Source organism: Styela clava, chromosome 10 (assembly GCF_964204865.1).
Source record: "Styela clava chromosome 10, kaStyClav1.hap1.2, whole genome shotgun sequence".
Taxonomy (NCBI): domain Eukaryota; kingdom Metazoa; phylum Chordata; class Ascidiacea; order Stolidobranchia; family Styelidae; genus Styela; species Styela clava.
Window position 1 is genome coordinate 12,238,993 of NC_135259.1, and position 21,495 is coordinate 12,260,487.

The following is a 21,495-nucleotide window of genomic DNA, read 5'->3' on the forward strand; positions in this document are numbered from 1 at the left end:
TTTATTTTTGATCTTTTTATGGCATACTGGAAGTTTTCATTTCTTATATATAGAAATATGCTTGTGTTTTCTAAGCATTGTAAGCATATCATTGGGTGTTTTTCAATTATTTTGTTTGTTAGATCCAATTGTTGATTAATGTTTTTAATTAGTAGGTATTCTACTGTTCGTCCAAGCTATATATGGAGATTATTATTTGGCCAATTATCCGATTAGTTCCGTAATCAATAAAGGTTATTACCTCCTTACCCATGATATAACAAATTATATAAGCCAGAGTGTCGCAAAATATCAATCCATATTTTTAAAAATTATAGTTCATGTGCCCTCATTTAAAATTTAATAAACAATAAAATTCGTTAAAATTAGTGTTGAGAAAGAACTACAACTTGCAGATATCTGTTTCCAGTTGTATTAATATCGTTTATATGAATAAAAACTAGCTCACATGTAGCATCGATTTAATGTGAAGAATTGTAAGACTCTTCTTTGTCGTAGATTAATGAAGTCAATTTTTTTCAATGCATCATGGCCTGTGATAGATAACTTTTTGAGCCTTTGATATAGGCTATGTTAAATTTCTCTTGTATGTTTTTTTGCCTCAAACTTGATATGTAAAATCAAATGAGAAAAAAAAATTAATAGTTACGTCAGTTCAAAGCATTTTTCTTGATAAATGTGTAAAGTTGCTAATGTTCAGTTTTCAAATAATATGGTGATTAATTTCAACTTTTTTCAACAGATTTAGAATAATTTTTTAGACATGTTTTCTGAAAGTTGGTATGCTGATCATGCGTTCTATGATTTTGTGATAGAATGACTTCTGGCACTGACTGGCAGACGAAATATAATAGTAACGAATCTTCTCTTACAAACGCAGGTTGGGGGGCTGCTCCATCAGGCACAGTCAGCTCTCCTGTTTTGCATCCGGAAAGTTGGCCACAGTTGGGTTCAGAGCAAGAAGTAGTACAAGGACAAGAAATGCATCAACAACCGAGTCAGAGCTTTGGGGGTAATTTACAACAACCCGATCCTGGAGGTTGGGGTGGTGGGGGTATTTCAGGCGATACTAACACCACAACGACAAGCAATGGTTGGGGTACTCCTCAACAAAGTACTACTGGGTGGGGGGTCCCAGATAGTGGGGGAAATAATTGGTCCAGACAGCCCCAGGTAGACAACGGAACTGCTGTTTGGGGAAAGCCAAGTAACACTGGAGGCTCATCAGGTGGTTGGGGAGCTCCATCTAATCAAAGTCCTGCTCAATCAGCTTGGAATATCCCACCTCAAACAACTCCATCTGCTGCGGCACAAATTTCATCACAGCCCGAACAACAACTTCAGACTGGGCCATCACAACACCATAATTCAATACCGCAACAGCCCGAATCTTGGGCAGCTGCCGCTGCTGCACCACCCGCACAAGGACAAGCGAGTCATCAACCTCCTGTTTCACAACAAAATGTACTGAAGGATACAGAAACAGATCAGGCACAAACACAGTTACAACAGGCTCAAAGCCCATCAGATTCTCAAGATGCTCCTCCTAATGGTGACGTGGATCCAAATGACCCTGTACAAAAGCTTGTCAATTCCCATGAAGGTTGGGGGAAGAAGCCTATCCTACAAAACACATCCTGGGATATATCAGAATCACCGAACTTTGTCAGGCAGCCTCCAAATAAGACAGGCACAGAAGCTTGGGGTAAGACTGCTGCGGGTCAGCCTGCCAGTGGGGGATGGCAAGGTAATAATAACGTTGCTACTGGTACCCCTAGCGTACGTGGTTGGGGACCTAATTCCAATCCAATACCACAACAACCCCGACCATCATGGGGTGGTGCAACGCAACCAACTCAAGCACAACCGGGATGGGGTGAGGCTCGTTTACCTCCCCCAATGCCAACGGCTAATGTCAATCGCTGGAACACGCCTCCAACAGCTATGCCAAATTCAAATCAAGGTTGGGGCGCTTCTGGTGTGCAACAGGGTAACAATCCTTCGGGTAATTGGGGGAATACTACTCCTACAGATGGTGGCAGTTGGGGTAATGCCGCACAAAGAAACCCCCAATCTAATTGGGGGAACACTAGACCTGGACCAGAGAGTAGTTGGAACCAAACACAAAACATGCAACGTCAATCCAGTCAAGTTGATGATGGAACCTCGGCATGGGGAGATCCAACCGCATACAAAAGCGTGAATATGTGGGATAAAAAACAGGGTATGGGAATGAACATGGGGGGTATGGGTGACGCTAGCAAAACAAAAGCAGAACCTACTGGCTGGGGTGCACAGCCAGGATCACAAAATTTGTCAAACAAACCACCTTCACCCACTGGATGGGGCGATGGGAACCCACCAGTCAGGCAACCTAATGTAGACAATGGGACTTCTAACTGGGGAAAACCACCACCAGTTAATTCAGGTTCGAGCTAGATATTTGGTTGTATTAAAGCACAGTGTTTCTTCTTATTGTAGAAGTCTATCTTATTTCATATAAATGTGAATCATGAAGAATGAGTGGACTAACAATTATTACCTACATGAATGTATTAAAGCTAAGAAATGTTCACATTTAGAATCCAATTCATTTAACATTCTAAAGAGAGCGTAACTATTGTGCAAAGCATCCTGGATTACTGGACCCTTTTTTTCGAGTCGCTCTGGTAACATTTGGAATGTTCATTTCCAAAGGCATTTGGAGCTTGTCATGAGCAAAGAGAAATATGCCAATTTGAAAAAAATTTAAACAACTTCATACTAGTGTACGAATTTGAAGGAATTTTGGTTCTTTGTTTCTAAATTTCACGAGTTCCATTTCACAGTTATGACAACTTGCACAGCCTTCAATTACGTAGCTTCATGTTCACCTCATTTCACGAAAATATTCATCAGCATTTATCAATATTTTTTCAGGATCTAACTGGGACCAAAATAGCAATTGGGGCAACAAACCAAGCGCCGGTAACACAAGTGGATGGGGTAACACCCCAGAACAACCCGGACAACAGTGGGGCCAAACAGATGCAAATTCTGGTTGGAATCAAACATCAATCAAGGTAATAATCAAAACACCATGTAGGCTAACATTATTTTGTAATATTGTAATTGTTATTCTTTCTGGGATTCTTTAGTTTGTTGTCATGAAAATTGTCCTTGTCACTGCAACTAACTTAATTGAAGGTGGGAAAAGTTATTAAAGCCCATTACTTTTTCTTGGAGTCCTGGAGGTTCCACGGCTCGATATTTCACCTCAAAGCCAGTAATTTTTGCGCCCTTGTGTGGCATTCCATCAGCCATCTTTTTCAGAAACCCTGTACAAGACTAATTCTTTACCGTATATACTCGCAGATAGGTCGCAATTTTTTCATTATATTCAAAAAAAAATAATATAGGTGCAACCAAACCGCTCGACATAAGTGCAAATCGCCACCAAGTCGGAACAGCGAGTTGGTTATTCATGAAAATCGCATGGTCTGCGCTTGCGTACATGCACTTATTATCGCTCACAGGTGTTGATAAACATACTTTGATTTTAATCCCCACAAACAAACAAAAAAATAGTAAGTTATCTATGCAAAAAAGCTAGATAAAACCCTTTTAAATCCCTAGATTTTCAGTGCGACTAATGTGCAAGTCAACTCTAAATTAAACTTTTTTTAACACAAAACTAATAGTGCGACCTATACGGTGGTGCGACTTGTTGGCGAATACATACGGTAACTAATACCGCACCGGTACTTATGTGAATTGCTGTGGGACTTGAGACTCGATTTGTAATTTTGATTTGAATGATTAGACACCAGATTCTACAGAGTTAGCATGGCCTTTTGCTGTACTATGTTAGTCGTTTCACCTTAGTGTCCATATATTTGAGCATTGTTTCTTGTTATTTCCTCGTTCTTCTGCGCTTATGACTATAGTAAGATATGAATTTTAATCACAAATCTATGTCATATTGGTTAAAATTTAATTCTCTATATCTTCAAGTCTCATTATTACACACAATCACAGACGGTGTGTATCGTATTCTGGCTTAGTAAAATTAGTTTCATTCTTTATTGTTGAGCAATGGTTCATTTGCTTATATCATCACAACCAGTTACAGGATGGATGGTCTTTCATTTGCTATCGTTAGGTTTCATGGCCAAGGCTGTTATATAACGCTTATTATTTCTATTTGGTATTTTATGCTGTTTCGTAATCGAAATATTTATTTTTCAGAATGATATTGCTGGAGACAAGAACGGAAACTTTGGTAAGTTTTTAAATTTTCTTATAACACTACCTGTGAATCTGGTGATTGTTAAATTTTAATTTTAGAGTTTGCTACTCTATGACAGAGGTGGCAAACTTGTCCTTCATTATTGTTGACCAGAAAGTTTATAATAACACATGATTCTTTTACTATGAATGGGGCTTTTTATCACCAGCTCAGGGATGTTCTAAACGATTAAATGTTAAAAAAAATTCAAAATTCATTATATTCGATGTAGTGAATTTTTGAATTTAGGAATAACATTTTTATATAAAAATTAGCAATTTTGAGCCGTCAGACAAGTAGATCAAAACGTGTGATATCCCAACTGGTAAGAAACAACACTGAGAAATCGATGACTTTTTTACACATATGTCATCAACATGAAGATATATTGATTTATGTAATTTACCACATGAACTTTCCCCAAATTTAGAATTTATTCGATATTTCATATTCGAAAATATATTTCCGTAATGTATTTGAAATAGTAAAATATTTATTTTTGGCTATCCGGGATCTACTATACGAGGAATTATTTGAATTTTTCCAGTTTGGCATTGCCTACCCATTTTGTTACACCCTGGGATAGGTGGTGGGCACGGGTTTGATCAAGAAATCTTTAACCTTTGACGCCAACATAGTTAAGTTCAATCTTTAACCTCTTGCATCCACCTCTTGCCATTGCATCCACAAAATATCGCAACATAGTAAAGAGCAAAAGTAAATAGTTTTCTTATCGGATTGATTATACTGACTAAAATTCATATATTTGAAACACTATAAAAATAATTTGCTATCTTATATAAGAATAATGAGACTATTATTTTATAATTTCAATTTTGGTAAATTTAATTTGATTAACCTCCAAAAAACTGTATTTGAAACATGAATCTGCAGTAAGGTATATTCAAATAGAATTCTTCACAACAGAATTTTTTCATAATTTTTTTGTATTTCATGCTCTATGTCATAACAATGAGCATTGTTAAAGATACTGGTTCGAGCTAAGTGCTTGAGAGTTGAGTTATCAAATGATATTTGACATGTTAGGCCACTTTTTTGATGTACTAGTTATGCAATGTTATTAGACTGTACCGTAATTATTTATGGGGACTGTTTATAGTAATTAAGTGGCTTTCTATTCCACAATTGTTTAACTATTTATTTCAATTTTTAATAATCAATATGCCACAAAATGTTGATGTATTCCAAATTTTTATACTGGTATTAGTACTGAGTTAAGAATTAGTGTTTTTTTTATCTTATACAGAGTGATCCCAAAAAATATAACCCTCAAATTTCTCAATTACGAAATTAAAAAAAAAATATTTCAACTTTAACTTTCGTCTATGTATGTATGATTGTAACAAAAAGTTTCAGCGCTTCAGATAAGTGTGTGTACCAATATAGAGGTAACAAATTTTGTTCGCCTACTTTACATCAAGTTGTGTAAAGTCACTGAAACCTATGGGCAAGGGGGTATAATTAATTAGCTAATTCAGACTGTCCCCAAACTGTTAATAGAACTAGAATAAGGAAAATCGGAATAACATTATGCCCTAACCTTAATCTGGTACATATACTACGAGAGTAACGAAGTTTCGGAAACGTAAGACACAGAATTTGTTCCAAATGACCTTTTCCGTATTTCAATAAAATAAGCTACAGGTTCAACTTGTTTGTAAGGTCAACTTAATTCTACTTAAAATATAATAATTTATTGCACAGGATTTGTCGACCGGAAGCCAAGCACTGGGAGCGACAGCGTCTTCGAAGAGGGTCATATTGATGGTGGTACGTTAGGCACGGATGGGAATGGCCGTCCTGGTTGGTTTTGATGTCCTGATATAATTTAATCGATGAACACTGTTGAATTAATTACTACAATTACAATTATTACAATTAATGAAGTTGTGTAACGATTGTAATTAAGGAGTGTTAAAATAACCAATGATTTATACTCAATTTTCTATACAGCTTTCATGGTTATCGAGGTTAATATATAAAAATGTCAATTAATCATTGAGCCCTTTTTCCAATTTTTGCAAAAATACAAATCGCATTTTTAGGAATGAATTACTCCCAATTTCCTTCTGGACAATCAAATAATCTTGGAATGCCAGGTATGAACGGTCCACGTCCTGTACCTCCACAACCTCTCATGAATCCTAACTTGCAAACACAATATAGACAACAAGGTCCTCCAATGCCGCCACAACTTCAAAATCAACTTCAACAGGTTTGTTGAAACTGTTAGAATTACCATATCTTTGGCATCATTGGAATTTTAGGTAGTTTTGTGGTTGTTTTTGACAGTCCTTATTTTCAATATGTTGTTTATCGGTTTAGTGGAAACTGTTGATCTCCAAATGGACTAATAATGAAAATTGTAGATAGAGGTCATTCTATTTTATTGTTGGAGATATCTGCTTCCAATTGCCCGAATTTAGCTGGTTTTTAAGTATGATATGGTTCTTTGAATTGGCATATTCTTTAATAATTTAAAGATTCCAATTTGTAAGTGGCCTTTGGTTTGGCAAGTAAAATTTAGTTAACAAAATTCTAAGAATGAAAATTGATTGGTGTTATCGATTTCTTCTACACTTTTGCACCGGTGAATTTGTAATGCAAGGATACTGTAGCAAGAGTAAAGATAACTATTCTAAGTGATTCAAGAGTCTTGCTGCACACTAACACAAATATATTTCTGTAACCTTTTGTCTGACCAAGGTCAGACTTCCCCAGACATACATAGTTCAACTCAATAGGACTTAATAGTAGAGTAGTTGGTTCTATTAAGTTGAACTATGTATGTGTGAGAAAGTCTGACCTTGGCCAGACGAAAGGTTACAGAAATATATTTGTGTTAGTGTGCAGCAAGAATCACTTATGAAAATTGATGATTGCGTATTTGATGGCAATTAAGAATTGTTTTATAGGTATTGTAATTTTATTATTCCTAATACATTCGGACATCACATTTTCACATTATCATATATCCTTATATATTTGTTGTCATAAGATATATTAGCATATTAAAATTCTGAATTCTGAATTGGAGCATATTCAGCACATAAATTAGCGAATTAATCAATGTTAATTTATAGACAATAAATTAGGTAATGCAGAATAGTTGAAATAATGTCTGTTTTGATTATTTTATATTTTTTACATTGTTAGATGTTGAACGAAGCCTTTTTTTGATTTGCCAATCGGAAACAAAATACTGATAAAAAAATAACCTCTAACGTTTCATTCAGATTCGGCATGCAGTTATGAAAGGTGTTATCCCACAACAAATGCTAAACCCTCAGCTCATGACTCCTCAACATTTGAATTTATTGCAACAACTTGTCATGAAAACAACAGAGTATCAACAACTCACATCCAAGATGAATATGCTAAACAAGGTGAAATTTTTTCCCCCAGATTTCCTCAAAAAAAAAACTTTTTTTAAATAAAAAAATTAGTTGCTTGTAATGTTAGGTGATGTAAAACCTATTTGTGTGGGGTTCATTTGTAGGGAAAATTTTCAGATTGAGAGGAATCTAATTTTGTATATTTGTAGGTGAATAATTTATTCTGCTTTGCAATATTCTAAATCAGGGGTGTGCAACCTGCTGCCCGCTGGCCAAAGGCGGCCCACTGAAAAAAAAATTCACCTGTGCGAACCAAACAACGCATGTCATAGGTTAATAACCAAAATTTTTTAGCCTGCAATTACAAGAAAGCCTATGTCAAATAAAGGGGCAGCCCGCTGTTTCACCCAGTTATAACTTTACAGAGTAACATGAAGAATGATGAATTTTAATCAAACTATTCATTTTAATGAATTTATAAAAGTTAATTTTTCGAATGATAATTTATGACTCATTTAAAGCAAATACTATGGACATGTCTGGCAATAATTTACAGTGGATATATTTTCATACCTACAAAGCCAAGTAATCTTTAATAACGCCTTTCTCTCCTTTTTCTTTTTTCGCTATTCTCTCTTTTTCATCATTACCAATTAGGGTTAGTTATTTGACAACTTTGCTAACCATAGTCTTCTATCCAATATTTCTAGGAAAGTACCCATTGTTCAATTTCAACATCTTATCATTGTACTTTATTTAATTTGTCTGCTTTATTTAATTTGTCTGCTTACACAGTTGACTAGTTAGATGTATCATCAGAGGCTTACTGTTAGTCCAAATTTTTTGCTCTTCGAAGCAAAGTGGACATTTGTATTTCTAGCATTGTTTTAAATGATTTTACTCACTAAATAACCATAAAATTATACTTTATTTTAACTTTAAAAAGCTTCGATGTTTCCCGACATGCTTATTTTGAGAGCGCTTTAGAGAGTCGGCACAGAGTGGTTCAAAACCAAAATTTTTATTGGAATATTTAATCACATTCCGCTCGGTTATCCCAGCTTTTTCGGGATTAATTTTTGATCATTGCAACTAAACTAAGGCTTGTTGGATGACCTATTGTCAAGAAAGGTATTCGATTTACAAATAATTTTTGGAAATACAACTGGAAACTGACGAATAACATGCAAAAGCATGAAAACCAGGCTTTACAACCACGCTTGAATATCTGTCTGAGCGGAGCCCTGCACAAATTGCAAATGTTACATTATTGTTAACATATTACTGATTCGTCGTTGTTATGGAAATAAACAATGAAATCGATACTCGAGGAAACATTTCATAACTTGTCACTTGGTCTCTCTAATATGACTTTGGACTAATTTATTATTAAATTTTATTTCCAGCCTAATTTACCTCCACAACTTCGTCAGCAACATGAACAAACTGCTCTCTTGTTACGACAATGCCAACAACAGATACAGGTATGAAAATAAATTAATGGAAATTTCAGTCTCTGAATACGAGTCCCTTACTTATTAACCTATTTAGACTGGTTTTGGCCATATTTGAAACTTTCATAGCAATGCTTTCACCTTGTCAAAAACTTTCAAAATTTTTTTTTGGTTAATGGCAATTCTGTCTAATTTTGCTCATTTTGAACGTTAGAAAACTGGTTATGATGTTTCTCATCAATTTTATTAAAATTAGGAATAATAGGTTTAGAAAATATTTTTAAACTTATTTTTATGTTTTTTAAGTGATTCAAGGATCTTGCTGCAAGGATCTTAATTCAAATGCATTTCTATAACATTTCACTTGTTTTTATGTTCATTTTCAATATTTCTCTTACTTTAAACTTTTGGTCAACATTCTGGTGCAATCTTTTAAAAATTATTTTGTATTGTCCATATAACGTTTTCAATTCTATCACACCACTAGTAATACCTAATGGGAAAAGTATAAACTAATCGGTATTCCCGTAGTGTGTGTACCAGGTTAGGGTTAGGCCACAATTTTATTCAGATTTTTCTTATTTTAGTTCTATTACGAGTTCGGGGACTGTCTGTGTTAGCCAATTGAAAATACCCCCTGCCCATAGGCTTCAATCCCTTTACACAACTTGATGTAAAGTAGGCGAACATAATTAGTTATCTCCATATTGATACACACATTTCTGGAGTGCCAAATAATCAATATATATGTACATCACTAATCAATGTTTACAACTTAATTGGCAGGCTTACCAGCGTGCACTTACACAAAACATGCTGCAAAAAACAAATCCACTTCAAGCGAAATCGAACGTGGGTGCCATCGGGCCGGGGTCTGGTCTTGGTCTGGATTTTCTCCCGCCTTCATCAAGTTCAATGCCACCTGGTAATAACACAGGATTATCGTCATTCAGTATGTCAAGTATGAGCCAGAATCTACCAGGATCTGGTTTTCCTAACAGGTAGGAAAATTTTTGATCAAACAGAACTTGAGAATTTTTTTTTTTCAAATTCCAGTGGAAGTCTTATATTCTCCTATATTAGCTGATCATGAACATGAGTCGACGCCCTAAAAACGGCGAATTTAGAAAAATTCGTATATACGCCACTCTTACAAATCGTACGCTCTTATCGTGAGAATTTTGCATGGTTCGAGTTGTAGCTGTTGGAATTAGGTTAGCATAATGTCATTTCGCTTGAGTGTGATCAGAGTTATGTGCGTATAAGTCAAATTTTCAGTGCGATCAGAGTCATGTGCGTATAAGCCAGATTATCAGTGCGAGTTATGCGCGTATGAGCCAAATTTTTAGTGGGGTCACAGTTATGCGTGTATAAGAATTTTCAGTAAGATCAGAGATTTGCACGTAAGCCGACCCCTTGGTTTGGCTTAGTGGACCCCTTAGTGGAGTAAACACACATACTGCCAACGGATAGGTCGAGTATTAGGAGATATTACCTGGCAACAAGGGTTGGGAAATATCCATTGATTTCAGCAACACATTTTCAAATCCAGTTTCTTACATTGTTTTGTGATTCTGCAGGGAACAGCAATCTCGTTTACATTCGTGGAGAAGGCCTTCGCTCGGAATTGATGGACCTTCTGACACAAATCCACCTGATCAATCACCAAGTTCAATGATGCCGAGCATCAGCGATATGATAGAAGTGCAATCAGGGCTCTTGCCCCCATCTGGTGGACCAGAACCTAACGGCCAATCAAGAATAACTGGAGGTAAAAGTTGTTAAAAATTAAATGCAATTTTTGGGTATAAAGTAGATGTATGGATTTAGCTACGCACCCAGGAACGCAACTTTGAACCTTGGGGTTCTTATGCTGGAATTAAAACAATGGTTCGAAGTGTTATTCGTGATGCCGTAAGTTGTTCTTTTGCTTGAAGCGCTAAATAGAAAATATTACTTTAATTCTTTAGGTGGGTTACTTGGACTGCAACAAATGCCAGATGCAACTTCCATGCAAAACACAGAATCAAATGGTAAGTTTTGGCAATGATTCTGCAACTATTATTTCCAGTAAATTAAATTGAAATTAGGATGCGTCTTCATTTTGACAATTAGATATATAGACAATATATTAGTCTGTTTATAGTCTCGATCTCAGTGAAATATTCCAAAAAACCATGTTAGTGACTATTGTGTATCAAAGTCTCATCAAAATCAAAATATTTGATAACATTTCAAAAATATGATACCCGGGTTAAATGATATTAGTGTTGATACCTATAAAATGAAATTACTTTTTCGAATTGGCATTATAAAATTTTTATCGAACGTCTGTCGAATTAATTTATTTCGTATACATAGGGTCTGTTATATTTTGTACTAAATATCAAATTTCATTTTATGAAGTTACTTTTGTGTCGGGCAAGTAGAAGGGCTGATACCCGCGAATTTTCTGTGCTTAAAAGACTGGAGAAATTGCTACGATGCTATTACTTTTTTTAACTTCCTCTGAATATGATGGAAATAACCAGATATGTGATTTAAAATTTTGCTTTATTTTTTAATCCATGGGAACATGTTTTATGACTTATGTGAACACTTTATTCGCGCTTTTCGCGCTTATCCGCTAACCTTTTCAACAAATTCAGTGTTCAGCTTAGGCCTCTCCAATACAGATGTGATCTTCAAACCAATATATTTAATCATTGTTCATTTGCTCATTTTCATTGTTTATTTCACAGGTCCTGATCAAAACGGTTCTAACGGAATGCTGAATCAAACAGACAAAGGTTTGACAGCAGAAAATATCATGGAAGACAACTCGGATGTAAACAATGAAAGTTTGAAAAACATTCTTGCAGATATTGGTCCTCCAGAATTCATTCCTGGAAAGAAATGGGCGGGATTTCGACCGATTGATCCGGAAAACGATCCAGATATCACACCTGGGAGCGTGGCAATTGCTAAAACAATGTCGGTTAACACTGTGAAAGATGTTGATCAGGTAAAGGTTTCATCTATTTATTTTTGTAGAATTCAGGATTTTATGTTAGGAAATGACGGTAAATTAAAAAATTTTCATTTTGTCTGTTCATGTTCCTTTTCACTTTTCAAGCATCATGTTTGGGTCATAGATGGGTACTCCCGTAGTGTGTGTGCCAGGTTATGGTTAGGCCATAATTTTATTCCGATTTTTCTTGTTTTAATTCTATTACGAGTTCGGAGACTGTCTGTGTTAGCCTAGTGAATATACCCCCTGCCCATAGGTTTCAGTCCCTCTACACAACTTGATGTAAAGTAGGCGAACAAAATTAGTTACCTCCATATTGGTACACACACTTCTGGAGCACAAAAAATAGTAATGAAACATCACAGCATTCTAGAAACAAATACGTTGTAATCGGATCTAATCTCAAAAAGTTTTTTGAAAGATGTAGCCTACTCGTGATAATGGTTGACAAATGGAAATATTTGAGATGTTTTCATGTATTTTATGTTAAGCTCAATGGTTTTGGATATACAAAACTGTTATTATTCTAATATTTCTTCTAATTTTTAGGTGCTGAACAGAGACCGGTACACAAACTCACAAGTTGGGAGTCCGTCTTCTGCAAATGAAGCAAAAGTCGATGTAAATATTACTCTTTAATAAATATAAAATGTGAAACAATTATTTACAATTATTTCTCTATATTTTCAGAGCCTATCACTTGCCTCATCGTTTGCCAACACATTATCAGACAATCCTGGCATGGCAGCTCCGTCTTCAACATGGTCTACATGTATGTATGATTTTATAAAGTGCATTTGTTCCTTGCAAATGGAGTTTAAAAATGATTAAGAATTTCTGTATTTTGTGTTGTGTTCTTCGCTTACTATTGTGCAAAAATGAGATATTTGCATGGTTATCAGCTATGGTGTTTCCCCGAAAAAAAGACCTAGCCTGGATTTTAAAAGTGATTTTTATATGACCCCTCCTCCTAATAAAATAAGACCTAGCCGAAAGTGCTTTCTTTGAACTAGTCGATAGCAAGAAATCTATCCTACACGTTTCAAATGAATCATAATCTAATTTTAAAAGTTATTCTAAATAAAAAAAAACATGTTATTTATAAGTAAATGGATATCGGTTTTCATATTTTGTATACTTGAAAATCTCGTAATTCTCTACTTTGCAATTTTGTTTCTGATAAATGAAAATGAAAGCCATCCCCCAAAAATAAGCCCTTATATTATTTTTCGAAAGAAAATTGAAATAAGACATTGTCTTATTTTCGAGGAAACATGGTTTTAGTGGCACATTAGAACTTCCAATTCCACTTTTTGGGGTATATTTTCCTAAACGAAAAGTTTATCTGTTGAAAAAGTCAACTCTTTTGTGACTGTTATAATTGTGACGATTGTTTTAAAATCAGCTGCAATTTCAGTGCCATGGTATGGGAATATTAAAATTTACCTGTGGCCTTGTCAGGCATCATTTGGGAAGGTGCAGAACCAACCATGACCCCCAGTATATTGTATAGCTTAATCAAACTTGCTTCTCCTAGGTCGAAGTTATTTACCTTGGAGCCTTGTTCTGAAAATTTGTTAGTTATTGATAGCTCTTGAACGGGACTCGAACCCACTCAGCTTCTAGATCAGTGGTGGTTATCGGACTTTTCAAGCTAATGCCCCCTTTTTAGAATTTGTCATGTCTCACGCCCCACATCAAAAATAACTAGCTAACAACAAGCTACAACAGATAATAAGGCAAAAGTATGTTTTATTCGAAAAAAAACTCGCTGAAAATAAATTGATGGAACTTAAATAATCAAATAAATTGAAAGTTTTGAAAACGAATATGATGGGCAAGATCAAATCTAATGAATATTTTTATTTTCAATAAGCTTCACCCCCCCCCCCCCCTCAAAAAATTGTCTACGACCCCGTTCTCACATTTTGAGAGCCACTGTTCTATATTGTTGTTCCCTAATATATTTCAAACGATTTTGGCCACTCTCTACTTTTTATCTCAAACAACTACAAAAATTGAGTTGAACTAAAATTTTTTTTATATCTACTGTTGTTTAGTAACGCTGATAATTTATTTTCTTGTTAAAAAATATAGCGTAAAGAATTTTGGTAAATTTTTTTAGCTGGGGGTGGTACTTCTCTCGGTCATACACCAACGACTCTCACTCACGAATTGTGGAAAGTTCCTCTTCCGAAACAATCATCTAATCCAGGCAATCGACCACCTCAAGGTAAATAAATATCTGATTTCAATAAGAAAAAAAAATTCATTGCCGTGTTTTTTTCACATAGAAAAGCAGACTGCTTAACAGAAACTTGTAATAATTTTTAAATTATGGCTAAAAAATGTTTTAAATCTGTAGCTTTGAATTGAATAACTTGAATATTTATGTTTTTATTCAACCAATTAATCAATTTAGTATTCTTTCAGGATTATTATGCAGAATCTTGTGTTTTTAAAAAGATATTATTTCTTTTGTGTTATATTCAGGGTGGTCATCTGGGCCCGCAAGCTCATGGTCAACACTGCCTAACACACAAAGTTCGTCGAGATATTCTGTACCTAATGGTCCTCCTGAAGGTCAGTATCTATTTGTCTTTTTAAGGAAGCTAGAAACATATTAAATGGATCATGATAAGATAGGATGAGACGGCTTTATCATATACCGTGTTTTTCCAAAAATAAGACCTAGCTTGAAAATAAGATCTGGTTGATAACGCAAATTTTTTTGACCTAGTCGGTAGCAAGAAATTTTTCCTACACGTTTTAACGGATTTATAATCTATGTTCAGCATTTATTTTGAATAAAAACGTGTTATTTATAAGTAAATGGATATCGGTTCTTATATGTTGTATATTTAAAAATCTCATAATTCTCTACTTTGTAATTTTGTTTTTGAATAATGAAAATAAAAGACATCTCCCCAAAAAAAGTCCAAAAAATTTTTCGAAAGAAAATTAAGACACTGTCCTATTTTCGGGGAAACACGCTAGCAACTCGATGCCTCTCCACGTGGGGGCTACCATGTGACTGCGAAGGTTCAAACAGGGGCCGACCACGGGGTTCAAACCTGCGAATACATATAGACGTATGTAGAGCTGCAATGACAATCTTGTTCCTAACACTCAGTACAGTTACACTTAGTAACAGGTCATCATGTCGCTTGCCTTATTCTCGCTTTTGGTGAAAAAATGAAAAAGTAATTTCAATTTTTTGGATTTACCGTTTGTCTAATATTCTTGTAGTCATATGATGTAAGCTATCATATAAATCAGTGTTCTTCAAAATTTTTTCAGCATGTTTTTTCTGTGACTTCTTATTCTCCAGCATGTTCTTCAAACATAGAATCTTAAACAACTAGGAATTAAGTTGTGATGTAACAATAGTTTTGTCACACATGATGGCTCGTATACGTTTTTTTTTTTTTTTTGGAGAGGCGTTCTTTTTGATTCTCTAAATAAAATTTTCTCAGCCAGCTCAAGCGTATAACGTTCAGCTTCGTCACATCAAATCAGAATCTGCCTTATCTGTTTAAAATGTTTTCTTGTCAATACTGTAATAATGTTCTTGAAACGTAACGAGACCCCATTAAGCCCTTTCGCGACCTACCGGGGAGCGGAAACCCCAGCTCTGGACTAATGGTCAATAATATATGTATAACTTTTGCATGTTTTTCAGGTTCATGGGCAGACAATAAGACGTGGGTTGTGTTGACAAATCTCAATCCACAGGTTAGTATAACAAAAAGATGTGGGTGTGGCCTGTGATGTATAATATTTAACAGTAATAAAACTGTCTCAGTTTATCAATTGCTGTGAATACGTACTAGGAACGTGAATTGGAAGATAGAAAACAATTTGAAGGCTTAAACTCTGACGGCAAAAAATTGAAAAAGCTGTTTTAAGTAAATAAAAAACAGATAGCCAAGTTTTTTTCAAATGAGATTATAAATACAATGCAAGCATGTTTAGGTTCAACATACCAACTAAAACAGCAAATTTAAAACACTATCTGTATTATTTTAATTGATTCAAGTGCTGCATCAGTGCATTAATAAATGAATAGATTTGCACCAGCACAAAAGCATAGAAGAAGGACAAGTAGTTTACCATCCTACCAACCTAATTTAAAACACAATCTACATCAGGCTGGGTGATGTACCTAGCTTCTCTCTGTGAGGAGCTCTGTTTTTGGAACGACTGGAATCTTTCCTGCTCGACCTTGCTTACATTGGCTGTGGGTGAGGCAGTTGGCATGGAATTCGAAGCAGGGATTGTTAGCCTGTAATCCCAACATAGTTATTATTACCCACCGGCCTTTCCTCGATTCAATTTTAGCAGAAATTTTTAAAAATGTTTCAATTTTTAACATTTCAGATGGATTTTTCAAATCTTCGGAACCTATGCAGTATGAAAGGAAACATGCTCTCATTTCAGCAAAATTATCCAGTAGCTGGCATGGTCCTTGTGAGATACTCAAGCAGTGAGGATGCAATTCATGCCAAAAAATCACTCAATATGTCAATGACAGGGAACGTTATGCTCGTTGCTAGTATTGCAAGCGATCAAGAGGTAGAATTTTTTTGTTTTTTTGTTGTCTATTTAGTGCTATCGATTGTGTTACTGTCGGACCAACTACCTATTGGAACCAGACACATATAATGCAAGGATATCAAGAAGCAACGCTCTTGAATCACTTGGAGTAGTAAAGAGATACTAGGGATGGGATGAGCCCGCAATTAATGAAATTTGATGCATCCGAATAATTGGTCAAGGACTCTAGTAAGTTTTCGAGTTTGTGAAGTCAAAATAGGTCAACAGTTTATATAAAAGTTTTTAATTCCCAAATCAACTTAAGATTAAAAAAACTGTAAAATAATCTCATTTTTTACAGGTAAACAACTTTGTTTCTGCATCTGTCGGTGGAAACTGGAATTCTGGACCCACTGGTGGTCAGTCCCGCTTCACATCGAGACATTCATTCGGATCTTCAGGCACTCTTCTAAGCAATCAACAACAACAACAACCTAATTACGGTTCCAATCCAATGATGCACAATTCCGCTTCAACCGGCGATTTGCAACATTTATGGTCGACTGGAGGTAATAATCCGGGCATGGGAGGTTTTGCGTCTTCTCAACAGGGAACGTCTTGGTCTACTGGCGGCAATACACCTGCGGGAAGGGCACCATCTGGTGGTATGTGGGGCAATACGTCATCAACAGGGTATGATGACCCAAGCCGTATGATGAGTCCGCTACACAGTTTACTGCCTGAAAATTTGCTCGGAGAACAGCAAATGTAGTAGGTCTCTTTAACTAGAGGAGATTGAACAAATTTCACTGATTGTTTTACTAGTTTTGCTTGTCAATGCCACTTTTATGGCCACTTCAGTGCTTTTTACTTGAACCGTCATTCAAACGATTTTTGCAACAATTTCTCCATCATATATTATAGCCTACTTTATTTCGCGTTATTTCATGTATCCCTCGACGTTAAAGAGTTCTGTGCTTAACCATTTCTGCGTACACATGACTTTCTATGCTTGATTATTTTCGTTCGTATAAGAGAAGCTGTTTAACTAATACACGCATTCGTAAATACGCAGAATCATCTCATAATAATCGCTTTATTGCCAACTTGTTTGTTATTTTTTCCGCTAACTGTTAACTGCAAATTGTTGGATGATGATTTCTTGGTGGATATTTTATTGGTCTTTCGTCAGCAATATGACCAATTCATTTTTACGTAATTTAATGTCGCTAAGATATCTCTAGTAAGCTTCGGTTTTAGTCACTATGCTGCAGTATTATTGTCATAAAATTCGAATTTTGACTCAAATTAAAATAAGTGGATCTAATTATGGGGCTATGTTTACAACTGTTGGTCTTTCTTTTTTTTTTAATCTGAACAGGTGATGTGCAAAAGTTGAATTTTAAAAAAATTGGAAATTATTGCTACCTATTAATAGTTATGTTCAAAAATTAAAACACTTTTTTTCTGGAAAATTACTTTATTTTTATTTCAATTTTGCTGCAAAATCCATTAAAATACTCAAAATTATTTAGAAAACAAAATTGTGGGAATCTAAACTATATAGATATGATAATCACTAATCATTATCTGGAATCTAAAAGTGCTGATAAGGTGTCTTTGTAATCTGTATGGTACAATATTTCATTCATTTACACTTTCTGGTGCTTCGGGAAGTCCTAATTATCTGTGTATTTTTATATGGTAAAGTATGGTTCATGGTTGGAGTATGAATTTTATCTGAGATATCAACTATCACATCGGAAACAATTTCTAGATGTGTAAAAAGATTGAAAATGGCACCATTTCACACATGGCCGATCATAGTTCAGACTCTGAAAAATGAATTTAAAAATGAAAAATTTTCTAAACGATTTGGTATAAAAAAAAAGTTGGAATAATTTTATTTAAGAAGTTGATATAGAGACTAATTTTTTGAAATTAATACAAGTTCCATAAGTCATTGCTGAGTTTATAATACAAAATGATTAAGGTTGTGTATGTGCTAATCAACTAATTCATACCCATTCCGTTAAAAAGATGTCAAATTGTGCAATTCCATTCTACACATTTGGTCTGGCGTTAATAAATTCGCATATTATTGCATTTCTGTAGTCAATTGGGAAAATCTGCACTGTGATAATTTTGGTTTCGTGATTGCTATCGAGTTCCATTAAATTTGCGTTGTGTTGATTCCATTCAAACAGTTAGTGATCATAGCCCCAGTTGTGTAGTTGAAGTAATCAAGCTAAGAAAATATGAGCAGCTTGGGCCTAGTACTTGAAAATGCAATTGCGAAGCTGTACAACTAAAACTTTTTTTGTCATAGGCATATTACTTCATACTTTTGGTGATTCACAATCTTTAATAAATTTCAAATTTTTTTTATTTTTTTGTTGGAGACAGATTTTATGTTGCCCATTTCTTACATTTTTTTGTGAAAAAACTCATCATTACCACACGATTCTTTAATATAAAGCGATTAATATAAATGTTAGTGGTGACTCAATCGATATGATTTTATTTCCAGTTGTTGTCGTACATTTACTCAGTGCACAATTCTACATCTATTCTACGGACTTTTTGTTTTTATTTTATCAATTTTTTTTCACATGTTCCCATTTTTCACGTAACTTACAATTTTGCTCTTTTTTTTTGCTGTTGTTGTTTTCGCTCTCTATTTTTTTTGTGTTATGTTTTGTTCTCGTGAAGATATTTGAAATTTTTTGCTGAAGTTTGTCCGAAGCAACACGATGTATGAAGAAATAAAAATCCTACTATTTGCCAATCCCTATTTTATTTTTGCTCAGATGAAACTGTATTATTTCCTATATGTAATTATGCTTTATTGTGACTGAGTAGTAAAGGAGTTCCTAGTTTTGATATGATTGATTGCTATCGCTGAATCATACTTGATGAATTTCAATTCCCAAGTAATCACTTATTATACTTGATAATGCTAAGCCCAGACAACACTCTGATTTTGTCATGATGCATTTTATTTTGATCGAAAGTTCATTCTTATTTTGATTCATGACAGTTTTTCTTAAGGTTATAAGTCTTTTTTTTTATCCATTTAGGGACTAGATCCAGTAATATAACATACACCTTAAAATCTGAATCGATGGATGCAAAAAGTTTGATTTTTTCACTGTGTCTTGAGATAAAATGGAACATTAATTTTGTAACTGATGAAAGCGTCACCCATATTATTATGTGCCAGATACCTTCGGATGTGCAATTTTACTAGATCGCATTTTGCTTACCTCCGATCGTTTCCAGCACAATAAATGCTAGTAGATAGATACGAAGAATATGTGCATCTATGCAATGGCGGTAGAGAGTAGAAGAACTGGTCACTTCAGGAGAATAAAAATTGAGGTGAAAAAAGTGATTCCTTTGCATTGATGATTGCAATTTCATTGGTCAATGTAGTTTAAACGAGATGAACTTTACGATTGAGTTTGTTCCCGCATTAGATTTTTGATCGCATATACCTTGACTACCTTTCTACCGCCAATGCATCTTTGTAGTTATCATTTGCTTCAATCTTTTATTAAATGTTTTTTCTTGCTAGTTGCTTGTGTGATGATTATTTGGTGATTTTTTTGTCTTTATGATGATAATGTCTGTGTTATAATCAGACATCGATAAATTGCGTGACATGCATATCAATGAGCGTAAAGGCTTATTGCTTTTATTTTACTATTTTTCACCAAATGCTTGTGTTCTCGTACATTTTACTTAGTTGTTGATGAACTGTTATCTTAGTGCGCATTACTTTTGGTACCAAATACTATTTCCTTTGGTCGGAATTTGATATTGGTTTTTACATTGGTTTTTCAACGAATGAATTCTGTCGAACAAAACAGATTCCAGAATCTAGTACCATGACGGAAAGTATTGATAGTGCAGAAACAAAAGACGGAACAAAAATAAAAGTACTCTAGGACCTTTTGCCTGAATTGTCTAGAGACTTATATTTTTGTTGTCTTAGTGCTTTGCTTACAATCTTCATGCGACTCATTTTAACTTGATTTTGTTGTTGCTGTAATATTAATAACAGTCAATTCTCATCAAGTGTTTTTAACTTTCTTATTGAATGCCATTGATATTGTCACTATTCTAATTTTGCGTTTACTTAGCTCTTGTGATATGACTAAGTTTACAATTGTTATTACTAGCACTCTCTCTATTAGTCTTCTTATTTCTATTATTATTACCATTCTTATTAAAATCTTACTGTCTGTGTTGCATTCAACAAATTATTTGCTCTTCTGTTTTTTGTGGTCAATGGGGAAATGTTCAAGTACAGGAGAGGGTATGATTAGCAAAGATTTAGCACGCTAAAGGAAGTTTCATGGAATGGTCAGATAGTTTCTCACACTTATAAAGTGGAACTCGTGTAACTTGTATCAAAATTGATAGCTTATAGGATATACAGCAGTTATTAACAGTATTATATTATGGGCTATGTTAAATCTCTATGCGAACAACCCTCCAAAGGTGTAAAAGAAATTGTATAGGTCATGCTTGACCAGAAAGACTCTCATTCCTTCCAAAATATTAACTCGAAACTTGCTTGTTTGGGTCTGATGTACGAATGCCCATTATAAAAAAGAAGCTGCTGTTTGTGAGATTCGAGTGTACTGCGCTGGTTCGAATCCCTTGCTTACTGTAGAACTGTGCACGAGGGGGTTGCTGACTTCCTCGACATCGTAGGGGGATTCAAGTAACACACAATAGAAAACTGATAGACTATTATTGATTACCTTATATTTCATCATAATCCGGGGAAATATGGCGTTGTTCCAGAATGAATATAACGGCACATTCAGGGCGTGTTCGTAGGGGACCAAAGGGGCAGCTGAC

The 21,495-nt window shown here is 34.8% G+C and overlaps 1 protein-coding gene across 2 annotated transcripts; it reads left to right on the top strand.

Moving 5' to 3' along the window:
• The first annotated feature begins 723 nt into the window (after window positions 1-723).
• On the top strand, window positions 724-20,891 carry LOC120338465 (uncharacterized). 2 transcript variants are annotated; one of them, XM_039406481.2, is made up of 18 exons: window positions 724-2,428; window positions 2,920-3,062; window positions 4,228-4,261; window positions 5,993-6,091; window positions 6,334-6,503; window positions 7,525-7,674; window positions 9,030-9,107; window positions 9,864-10,078; window positions 10,658-10,848; window positions 11,048-11,110; window positions 11,819-12,081; window positions 12,637-12,708; window positions 12,778-12,859; window positions 14,213-14,320; window positions 14,581-14,670; window positions 15,770-15,822; window positions 16,468-16,662; window positions 16,985-20,891. In XM_039406481.2, exons 1-18 carry the CDS (start codon window positions 817-819, stop codon window positions 17,393-17,395), a joined length of 4,029 nt encoding a protein of 1,342 aa, XP_039262415.2. In that variant the 5' UTR covers window positions 724-816; the 3' UTR covers window positions 17,396-20,891. The 2 variants fall into 2 exon arrangements, with proteins under 2 accessions (XP_039262415.2, XP_039262417.2); XM_039406483.2 differs by having other exon boundaries at window positions 5,993-6,058.
• Window positions 20,892-21,495: the final 604 nt, after the last annotated feature.